Source organism: Dendrobium catenatum, unplaced genomic scaffold (genome assembly GCF_001605985.2).
Source record: "Dendrobium catenatum unplaced genomic scaffold, ASM160598v2 fragScaff_scaffold_546, whole genome shotgun sequence".
Lineage (NCBI taxonomy): Eukaryota > Viridiplantae > Streptophyta > Magnoliopsida > Asparagales > Orchidaceae > Dendrobium > Dendrobium catenatum.
Window position 1 is genome coordinate 256,183 of NW_021319008.1, and position 12,255 is coordinate 268,437.

General features: G+C 35.4%; 1 protein-coding gene across 1 annotated transcript; it reads right to left on the reverse strand.

Annotated features, from left to right (window-relative positions):
• Positions 1-730: 730 nt before the first annotated feature.
• LOC114579610 lies at positions 731-11,519 on the reverse strand. Its single transcript, XM_028694764.1, has 2 exons — positions 10,772-11,519; positions 731-3,968 (listed from the first exon to the last, which is right to left on the reverse strand). The coding sequence occupies exon 2, from the start codon at positions 3,963-3,965 to the stop codon at positions 3,282-3,284; it is 684 nt and encodes a 227-aa protein (XP_028550597.1). The 5' UTR covers positions 3,966-3,968; positions 10,772-11,519; the 3' UTR covers positions 731-3,281.
• Between the last annotated feature and the right edge of the window lie 736 nt (positions 11,520-12,255).

Consider the following 12,255-nt stretch of genomic DNA (forward strand, 5'->3'; position numbering starts at 1 on the left):
TCAACCGTTTCATCATTAACAGCAAGAACAATCTCACCCTTAGAAGGAAAAATTCTATTTATGTATTCCAAGTCTATAGGAGATAAGATTTTGCGACCTTGAACTTCTATAGAGATTGACTCTTCTTCTATACAAGCTAACTCTTTTGCAAGTTTTGCAAGGGCATCCGCCATAGAATTTCTTCCACGGGGTACCTTATACAAAGTTACATTTGGAATTTGTTCGAGAAGCTTCATAGTGTACTGATAGTATGGAAGAAGTTTAGGTTTCAAGACTTTGTAAATACCAGCAACTTGATTGATAATAAGTTGAGAATCTCCAAAGATCTTGATTTCCTCGATTTCCATTGATATTGCTAATTCTAAACCAGTTATTAGAGCTTCGTATTCAGCTTCGTTATTAGTACAAGGCTCTAATAAATGATAAGAATAATGCAACAATCCTTTTTTCAGGGGTTATGAAAACCAACCCGATACCGGCCTTCCCTGGGATTACTTCCTGAGGTTCTCCAATCTTTTGTGAAGATGCGGCACCATCAAAATATAATTCCCAAGTATTTCCTTCTTGCTCCTCTAAAATCATAATATGTTCATCTGGGAGGTCATCATTTAGAGGGGACTCAGCAGGGATCAGGTGTGCTGCTATGAAGTCAGCTACGGCTTGACCTTTAATAGCACGTAAGAGTATAAACATGATATCAAACTGGAGTAAGAACATTGACCATTTTGACAAACGTCCTGACAATGTTGGACGAGTCATTAGGTATTGGAGTGGATTGACTCTAGAAATAAGATTGATTTTATGAGCTAACATGTAATGTCTTAATTTCTGGGCAGCAAAAATCAAGGCTAAACAATGTTTCTCAATAGGTGGGTAATTAGCTTCAGTTGGTAAGAGTCGTCTACTCAAGTAGTAAAGTGCGTTCTCTTTTCCTGCCTCGTTAGTTTGGGCTAACAAGGCGCCAAGAGAATTGTTTAAAGCTGTGGTGTAAAGTATTAAAGGTTTTCCCGGAATAGGAGCTGCTATGACTAGAGGTGTTAACAAATACTGTTTTTTATTTTCAAAAGCGTTTTGACACTTTTCATCCCAATAAAATCGGGCATCTTTCTTACATAAAGCAGCAAATGATTGACACCTACCGGATAAGTTAGAAATAAATCTTCATAGATATGTCAACCTACCTTGAAGAGATCTTAATTGGGTTAAACTTTTAGGAGGTGGCATATCTAAGATGGCTTTTATTTTGGAAGGATCAATTTCTATACCTCGATGTCTCACTACGAACCCTAAGAATTTCCATGAAGTAACTCCGAAAGCACATTTCAAGGGGTTCATCTTTAGGTCATAGCGGTGCAACCTTTCAAAAATGATTCTTAGATCATGAAGGTGGTCTTCCCTTTGGTGACTTTTGACAACCAAATCATCGATGTAACATTCCACCTGTTGGTGGATTAAATAATCAAATATTTGGGTCATAGCTCGCTGGTAAGTTGCACCAGCATTTTTAAGTCCAAAGAGCATGACTTTGTAACAGAAGACCCCTATAGGTGTTCTGAATGCAGTAAATTTTTCATCTTCAGGAGCCATCTTGATTTGATTATATCCAAATGAACCATCCATAAAAGAGAAAATTTCATGCTCAGAGGCAATGTTTACCATGAGTTCTGGTATGGGTAACGGGAACTCATCTTTCGGACATGCCTTATTCAGATCCCTATAATCGATGCATACGCGAATTTGACCACTTTTCTTCTTTACTGGGATGACACTAGCTAACCATGAGGGATATTTCTCCTCTCGAATAAAGCCTGCATCAATCAGTTTCTTAACTTCAGTTATCACTTATTGTTCAACTTCTAAACGCATGCGTCGTGGGGATTGCTTGACAGGGATTATGTCAGGTTGAATTTCAAGTTTGTGAACTGCTATTTCTGGATATAATCCGGGCATTTCGTCATGACTCCAAGCGAAGCAATCCTTAAACTCTGAAAGTAACTTGACTAAGTTATTTGACTCATCCTCATTCAATAAGGCACTTATGAATGTCGGACGTGGATTTTCTTCATTACCAAGGTTAATTTCTTTTAGTTCGTTAATAGTTGATTGGATTTCCTCTTCAAGTTCAGGAGGTGCATCCTTAAATTGAAAATCATTCGAATCATCTGAAGTTTCTAAATAAAATTCATTAAGATTTTTAATGTCCTTTACCAAAAGATGATAAGATCCTACATTGTTAGTAATCACTAAGCAATAATCATCATCATTAAATGGACAAATAGTATTAAAGCCTAGTCCTGCTCTTGACTTTAGTTTATGGAGTTCTGTATTCCAAAGACTTTCAAAGGACTGAGCTTGACGTTTAGTCCAAGTAGATGGGGCTAGACCTTGCTCAATTAAATTTTTAACACAATAAGAATACCAATCAAAAGGGAGTTCCACTATTTCATTCATAAAAGGATCATCAATGTGTACATCAGTTTCAATATTTTTACTAGAATAAGGAATAAACTTAGCAGTTTTACAATCATCGCTCAAAGCAGGTGAAACTTTAACTGCCAACCCGGCTACACTATCTTGAGATAGTGGGGTTAGAGCTAAAGTTTTGACATATCCTTTAAGTCTTTCATAGGTAGACAAATCGAATCATCCTCTATATTTTCCTGAATTTTATCTTCATCACTGTCATTTTCCAAAAAGATCTCAAATTTTGGCCTTTTATTACTATTTTCATCCTTCGGTACATATGATTCATCCTCTCAACCAGATTCTAAATCAATGTGTATCGTAGGGTTTTGCTTTTAAATGTTATCATACATTGCACTTTCATGATTTTTCCATCCTCTGCCTCTACTTCGCCCTCGTTGGGTCATCCTACCACCTCTTTGTGTGGGAGGAGCAGGATGCCAACGAATGCTATCTTCGAGGCAGGGATATTCTTCTTCTCTTTTTTCTTCTTATTCTTTTTCATTTTTCTTTTCAAGTGCAATTTCACTTTTGGCCAATTTAATATCTTTGAAAATAACTGTTTGCTTTTTAGGCAAATAATAGGCGGCATCTTCATAAATTCCTACTTCATGAATCGAGAATGGTTGCAAATCTCCCTTAATACAGTGCTCAGTACCATCTCTGATGTACTTGATACACTGATGTAGGGATGAAGGAACCATTCTATATTTGTGAAGCCAGGGTCTACCTAGTAGAGCATTAAAGGATGTTGGAGCATTTATAATATGAAACTTTGCTTCAGTTCTAAAATCCTTAATCTCTAACAAGAGAGTAACTTAACCCAAAGCTCTCTCGCCATTTTCGTTAAAACCTTGGAAGATTATCTTGTCTGAGCTGAGCTTATGTACGTCTATTCTCAAATAGACAAGAGTTCTTAGAGTCATAATATTAACTGATGTACCAGGATCTACAAGAATACGTGACAATCTGAAGTTATCTATGTTCACTGTTATGTATAATGGATGGTTGTGATCAGCCGTTCCTAAACACAGATCTTCATCAGAAAAAGAAATTTCAGGAACTCCTCTGGAACAAAGAGCTTCATCAGGCTGTGCAGCTGCTAACTGGGTCATGCAAATATCTAGATCTAACATAGCTTTGATTAACGCTTCCCTCATTTCTTTGAAAAGAATTAAGGCATCATAAATGCTCAGTTTGACAGGCAGCTTCCTGAGATGAGCTAGGACATTATAATCGACCTTGGGCATTCCACTCTCAATTAGACTCTGAAAAGGAACGGGTTGAGGTGGAAGAGAAGACGCTGGTTCGTCAACAACTTGTTTCCCTTTATCTTCAGAAGAAGCATAAGGTGGTAATACTTTGTCGCGACGAAGCTTGATTTGCACTATCTCTTCAGAAGAAGTGACAGGCGGGTTATCTTCTTCGACCTCAGCTAATTCTGATTTTACTTCTGTTAAATTTTCAGAATCAGACATCTCGGCTTCAATACAGATAGGCATACCCTGCAAATCAAAAGCAGGGACATCACTATTTGAATAATAACCAAGAGAATGTTTTAATTCTTCAAAATTAAATTGATCATGCAGAGAATCATTTTCAGATATATTTTTCAAGTCATCTGTAACATCATTATCAGAAATAGACAAGATATAAGCAGAATCCTTTTTCATTGGTTTGATATCATCACACTTAACAAAATAAAAGTCATCTAAGATAAGAGGATTGAGGATAACAATCTCCCCATCTGAAGAAAACACAACTCTACTAGATACATCATAATCAACACTACTAAAAGCAACAAAAGGATCTATAGTGTCCTCCTTCTCCTGAACTATAGGACCCTGGCTTACTTAGGCTTCCTTAAGCTCTGAAGGTGGAGTCATCTCTACATCATCTTCTGGAACTATCAGATCAACCTGGAGAGGCTTCTGAGCTCCCAAAGACTCCTGAAGAGAAGAAAAGTAAAGTTTGTTTAGATATTTCTTTGAAGAACGGGATAAAACTATATCCCAAGTGGAATCAGAATTTGAAAAAGAAGTAGGAACAATAGGCTCACTAGTCACACACTTAGCTGATCCCTACCCCGGATCCACTAAGTATTCCTTGGGAATCACTACAGCTCCTGATTTTATGTTTATGTCAAGCCATTCTTTAAAAGTGATACAATCTTCAAGTTGATGGCCTATCATCTGATGGTAGGGGCAATAACTAAACTGATCTGACTTACCCACTTCTTCTGGCCTTTTAGGTGCAGGCAATTTAAAGTCTGACTTTTTTAGAAGATTTTTTAATATCTTCTTTAAAGCCTCCTTCTTAAAGGGGTATGTCTTACCAATCATCTCATTGAACTTTTCCTATTTTTCCTTTCTTTATTTTGGAGTAAGATAAGGTTATTGCTGATTAAACTGTGGCTGAAACTATGGTGATGGATTCTGTGGCCTCTGATACTGCTGATTATAAAACTGAGGATTTTCTGCTTGAACTTTCATTGGCTGCTTTCCCCTGTCCATAGTTGAAACTTACCCAGATTTCTTCTAAAAGACCTTCTGGGGTTTCAACTTCCTAGGGTCTGAAGCGGACTGATCAACTAGGAAGGAGAGCTATGAAGCTTCTTCTTGGAGACTGGAGGCTTTATTGAGCAACTTTTCAAATGTCTTAATAGTAAAACCCTTCAAAAGAAAGGCTACCGGTCCATGAATGTTCTTAAGTAGAATCTCAATTGCATGTTGCTCTTGCAATTGAGGTTCACACTTCATGCTCAAGTTCCTCCATCTAAGTATGTAGTCAACTAACTTTTCTCCAGGCTTCTGTTTTTCTATCACAAGATCCCCAACTGTAACATGGTGCTGACTGCCTACAAATCTCTTAACAAATATGTTCTTTAACTCTGTAAAACTGTGTGCTGAACCGTTTGGAAGATCTGCATACCAATCAAATGCTACCCCTGACAAGCTACTGACAAACTGTCTAAAAAGCAAAGCATCACTCCCCCCAGCATTGCAACAGTTGGCTCTGAAGTATGCTATGTGCTTCCTTGGGTTCCCAGTACCATCAAAGATCTTGAATGAGGGAGGCACAAACCCCTTTGGGAATGCATCAAACTCCTCTGGGTAGGGTCTACCCTTTGGAGTATATGACGAGCTCTGTGAATCTACTAATGCCTCCCTTACTTGCTTTTCTACCATTTGTTTTATTTCCTTTGACTGAGAAGCTTTAATTTATGAATCTTGCTGGTATTCTTCTATAGTCTCAATCATTTGTTTCTTCCCTACCACCTGAACAGGCTCGAGTTGAGAAGACTCAACCTGTGCTCGTGGTGGTAAAGGACCCTGACTTTGGAAAGAAGCCATAGTAGTCATCATTTCTTCTATCTTCCTTTCCATATTTGAAATCTGCTCATCCTTTTGCTTTAACTATTGTACAAGACGTTGAGTTAAGTCTGGCGCTATGCCTTCCTCAACTGCAACATCTTGTAATACAGCATCCTCAATCTGTTCATCATGAGATGTTCTTCTTGTCTCAACCATATGAACATCAGCCACTATATCATCTAACATATCATCTCTATCTAAGTCAAAGTTCAAAGCCTCTTCCTCATCCAGATTTCTAATATTGTCTTTTAGTTCACCTATCATCTCCTCTATAGATCTTCCAGAGACATAGTTGAGATCAACAGGAACATATTTTTCAGTCCATGTGGTCTGGAATAGTATTCTCAACCCTCTCCTTCTCTTTAAGTTCACTTTCTATAGGCTTTTCAGGTGAAGCTACTATAGGAGAAGTAGCCTTTTCCTTGGGTCTCCAAACCTTCTTCTCATTAGATGTCGAAGAGGGTTGGTTTGAGGATTCTAACCGCTCTACATCAGGATAAGAAGACGGAGAAGGACCCGTAGAGTGGTGCCTATCTATCTGGGAGAAGAATGGGTATGAGAATAACGTTGAATTTTACTAGGACTCTGTGGTGGTGCTGAAGAAGGGGACAACTGACGGCTGATTTTCTGTGGAACCTGTTGAGTACTTTCAAATTTTACTGAAGCATCAGTTAATACAATACTCTCTGTCTTTCTACTGGATTTCCTGGTTCCTTAGGGTATCCATCAGTGAGAGCAGAGATTGCAGTTGGTTTGAATTTTCTTTTATAATCTGTTGCTCTCGACTGACCTCCTACCCTAGTTTTAATATGTTTTTACCTTAAGGTTTCTTCTTCAATCCTATCACTGATCAATCTTCTCATTTTCCTTAAAAATTCTTCTCTAGTATGTGGAGGACCATCTGCACAATCTTGTATGATAGCCTTTACCAAATTCTGAATGTGTGTTTCTTTACTTTTTGTTGGCTCAGTTGCAGATTTTCTAACAGCAATAGGGGCTGATCGAGTAATCAACCTCACATCTTCTTCTCCATCAGCTACGGAGAGGAGATGGAACCTGCTACCACTAAGATGTGGAGAGGTTGGAGGGATAAACTCATTTTTCTTTGACATTCCTAGTTTTTCTATTCTCCTTTTTATGCGACGATTTTTATTCCTTCTTTGAGTCTTAGTCATAATCGTCAATAAATTGGAAGAAGATCCAATCTCAAACTAACAGGGCGCACTGAAAAGGAATTGAATTTTCTACCACAACAACTGACTTGAGTTTTTGGTCTTGATTAAGTTGCTCAATCCTAGTAAACACAGAAGGCTTAGGGTCTATAGGAGCAGTTTGAGACCCGCATCCCAAAGTGAATTCTAGGATAGGTTTCTGATTAGCAACCTCAGTGGGTGGAACAATAGTGAACTCAGGTCCACTAACAGACAACTGCAAATCCTCAAATCCTTTTTCAAATTGTATTATACTACCCTCAGCAAATGGATTATAGGACAGGTTCAAGTTATCAAATAGGGAGAAGATTAATTTACCCGTCATTTTTCCTGAAATTTAAAAGAGAATTTTAATTAGATTTTGAATAATTTATTTAAATTGCAAAGTTTAATTAATCAAACTTAATAAACTAAATTCTATCTCATTTCATATATATTGAGTTATATAAGAATATAACTGCAATATATAGTATTGAGATAAAACTAAATTTTATTTAATATTTTAATTATAACTTTGAAATTTAGGACCTAGTGCTAACTCAAATATTAAGCTACAAGAAAAATATAACTACAACATTCGAATCAGTACGGGGATTTACTTTACAAAAAGGCCATTATAAAGGAGCTACTCGCTAATTTTCTAACGAGGTCCAAAATAAGACCTCTAAAAAAAAATTTTTAGATACCGGGCAAATTATTCAAGAATGAAATGAATAAATGAGCCGGCGGAAGAAAAGTAGTTACCACCTATGCTAAGCACAAGTATACTACCGACGAAAAGGGTATAAAATACTACTAAAGATGGGGAGAGGATTGATTCCCCAGCGGAGTCGCCAGAAAAACCTTGGTGGGAAAAAGTATGTCACCACGCAGATTTTGATTTCTCCTATTTTGTAATCGAATACTGCATTAAGAATAAAGTACAATCTCAAGAGACTGACACAATATTCTATAATGGATTCAATATCAAAATAGAGTTTTGAAAATGATATTTCTATGATCAAACACAGTTCAAAGAATAACATATTATTTCAAAAGATAAACATGAAATTCTTAAGAATGTGATTAAAAATAAAAATAAGCTTTTTTTTTTGAAAAATTTATTCATCCTTTTATTTAGATATAGCAAAAAGAATATTATATCATCTTGAAAGACGAACATAAAATTCTTTGAGACATCCAAAAGGAAGAATGAGTTTTATAAAATTTATCATTTCTAAAGTTGAATATAATAAGCAAGAAATTATATTATCTAAAAAGATAATAATAACATCCTACAAGTATATTTAAGATTAGAAATGAAGTTTTTTAAAGACATCTGCATTCCCAAAGATTCTTTCCTTGCTTTATATAAAAAAAATAAGGTTTATTTTAGTCTGGGGTTCTCAAATCCCTATAGGAGCAAGCCCCTATAGTTAATTACATCCTAGGAGGGATACTCCTAAGAAAACTCTTGATTAAAGCAGTGATTTCATACCCTTTTGACTACAAAGTAGAAGACAAGAACATAAGTAAGGATTTTCCAAGGAGAAAACTCAATATTGAACACTTATTAGCGAGTCAGATGATGAAAAGTAGGAGGTATCGGATTCTGGAAAGTCCAGAGACGACCTCAGTCTACCATATGTTGGGCTTTACATTTATGAGAAAATTTTATGTTTAAGTTGACATTTTATTAGAAATTTGGTATTATATTCCCAGAGGGCTAGGACTTAAGATCTAAAAAGAATCTGCCTCAGAACCTAAATCTAATTTGGGTACTATAAAATAGTGACCTGAACATAACTAATGAAGTGCAAATCTGGACTTATCCCGGCCTGGATTGGGGAGCCAGCTAACCACCTAAGTGCTTTAAAACCATGTTTCCAGTCTCTTATGAAAGATAGGTAGGGATGTTACTTAAGTTTTAATGAAATGGGGGCCGACATCTAAGACAGACCCTAATTGGCCCCTCAACTTATGTAGGGTGAAAAATGCTAGAAATGCAATTAATATTTTAGACTCTTTTTTAATTTGTATTTAATGCAATGCATGCTAATTGACTCGAATGCATAAAATGATCATGAAGCACTTTTAAAATTAGGCTTAAAAAATAGGTTTTTTCCTAGAGATTGCACAACTTCCCCTTGACAGAACTGTACCCTCATAGATTAAGTGGTCTGCCAGAACCCGCAGGCGGGGAGGTGCCTAACAAGGAAGATAAAGTAATAATATGCTTATGCTGACTCTCGGCGGCCCCGAGCTTACTTCTTAGATCGTTAGAATTACTATATGAGCCTAAAATTTTTTATTATAATTACAAGTAGAAGAATTTTAAGCGTACCCTTACGAAAAAAGCACTCCGATTCGTATTCAGGCTAAAACAAAACACGACATGCAAGGTCCCTAAAAAAAGCTACTGCACAAATAATGTAAATAATCATTTTAAATAATCCAAAATATAATGTCCAATGTCCATATAATTACACCCAGAATTTGCAGAAAAGTAAAATGGCCGGGTACCACTGACAACAAACCCGGATTCTAATCCTAAGAATGATGCAAGTGATCTTTGAAATGGGATATATTCTTTCTTGTATCTTCAGTTCTTCATCTTCTTGCTTCTGTTTTTGTTCTTTCTTTTTCTACGTACTCCTTGTATCTGTCGGGTCTGGATATCCAAATGAAAAGAAACTCATCACTAAAGGGGGTATTTTCTTTTCTATTTGGATATAAAATCATCCTAATTTTGTTTTTTAAATAAAAGAGAATAATCCTTTGAAGTATATTCTCCTTTCTTTGGATTCCAAATTGGATGTGATATCCCACTTTCAAAATCACTTTCACAATTTATAATAATTTTCAAACACATTTACCTTACATTATATTTCACAGAAAGAGAAAGAAAATCTAGACCACCTGCAGGGTTATTCTAAACAGTTTATAATAAAAATCATCCCAAGCAGTTATATATATGCATTTAAATTAAATCAATTAGCCACACTTGGCCACACTCCTTTTTATTTGGGGGCTAAGCAACTGGAGCACCTATAGCATTTATATAATTATTAATTAATTAGCCCCCTTTACTGCCCTGCATGAGTGTGGCCACCTGCAGAAAATTTTGTTAACAACCAAATCGCTCCTAACCTATGGGTAATCTAATCGTCAATAAAATCATATCGCGGAGTGCAGTAAAAGTAAGTAAACAAACATACCAAAAATCTTACATCCAACATGCAATAAAAGCCGAGAAAGCCCGTCACAATGCAGTAAGAAAATAAATACCGGCCTAACCTTAAACTAGAATCGGTTGTCCTAGCAAACAAATCTAAGTGTGTGTAGTAAGCTGTGAGGTTTTGATATGTCCTAGGTTAATGATTGGCTAAAATTTTCTAATTGATTAAATTTAATTTGAAAATATTCACTAACTCTAAGGTGAGGTGTCACTAAATTTTCTATGTTATATATTTCTATCCTAAAGTGTACATGCATCCTAAGTCTAGATTTTCTAAGACTCAGTCCTTAATTATTGTCCTTAAATGTTACTAATATTATATGGGTGAAAAATTTTTTATTACTAACCCTTAGGACTTCGCGCGTGTGTAAAAGGAGTTTGGGGATCTAAAATAAAACAAAAATAATCCTAATAAAATTGAAGTTACTACAAGGACCTAAAAGGGAAGGATCCGCACAAACCACATCAAGGGGTCCCTTAAGGCTTTCTAAGTTTAGAATACTCACAATCAACGAGGGCTACGAACCGGTGGTTCCGTCCGTAGCACCTCTACCCGGTTGGATAGAGGCGACTGATGCCATTAGCTCCTTGTACTTTTTTTCCACTCGACCAGTACCATTCCTCGTAGTTTATGCCAATAAAGAAAAGAAAATAGGGAAAAATAGGGAAAAGAGGGATTAGAAGCACTTTTAACAAATAATAATAACATAATTGAAATTTACTAAAAATAAAATACATACCTTTCTTCGGGCTTGATCACCGGCTTGGTTGAATGTCTTTCGAACTTTTCACTTTTGATAGTATATTGAATATCTTTCCAACATTTACCCCGAGGCAACAAGAAAGGAAAAGTAGAAGGGGGAAAGAGAGGTAGAGAAGGAAAGAGAATTTTTGCTTTCTTTAAAAAGTTCCATATTTCTATTTATCTTTCCAAATATACATTTTCACTCTTACAAAACTCACACAAATTTCATAAAACGAATATTTTATCCCTTACAATTTGCAAATTTCCACATATCCAAAATCATACTCCACACTCTTCCTTTACAAAACACTTTTAAACTCTTCAATATTCAATGCACCTTTTCTACACATTTTAAACTTTAACACAAACACTTTCCAAAAACACAAAATTTTTACCTTTCAACACATACAATTTCAAATACATCTCCACTTTTACACATTTTATTTTCTAACATAAACATACACTTTCAATTTCTAAAACTTCCTAAAAACACACACAAACATACTTTTAAAACCTTTTAAAACCCATCATTTTACTTTCCGAAAGATACACATAGACATCTTACCTTTCACATAACAATTTTACATTTTCAAAACATTTTACCCTTTCACAATCTACATTTCACTTTCCATCCTTTCTTATACAATACTCTTCTACCATCATACACGAGTTCATCACATCACCCTTTCCAAAACATGGAGAGCATATATACATATAAAACGAAGGACGATTATCCACAATAATTTTCACCAAATATTTTCCACCATAAACCCACATATGACTATTTACAATTCAACAATTCCCAAAATATAAATAAGAAAAGAAAGAAGACTTGATGCAAACTTACTTTTCTAAAATTCAAGAAAATATTTCAACCATTATGAAGTGATATCACATATGGGTTTATGCAAAAAACTTATATTTGAAGCACATGATATTTCTTCAATCAGTTTTCAATTTAAAATAAGCCTTATATCTTTCTTTCCAACAAGATCCAATGGAATCTTTGAAATAAACATGAAGATATAACCATCTAAAGAAAGAGGTAGGAAACTCACTTATGAATTATGACTAAAATCAAATTTTCTTATTTAGAATATAAAGATTCACATAATCTATGGGTAAAGAAAATTTTTAACATGATTCGTCAAGTAATCATTGAAACTAATATAAGTTATGTTTATCATAACCGAATTTAAAATTGGTATAATGTATTAAAGCACATGAGATCTATATATGTTATAT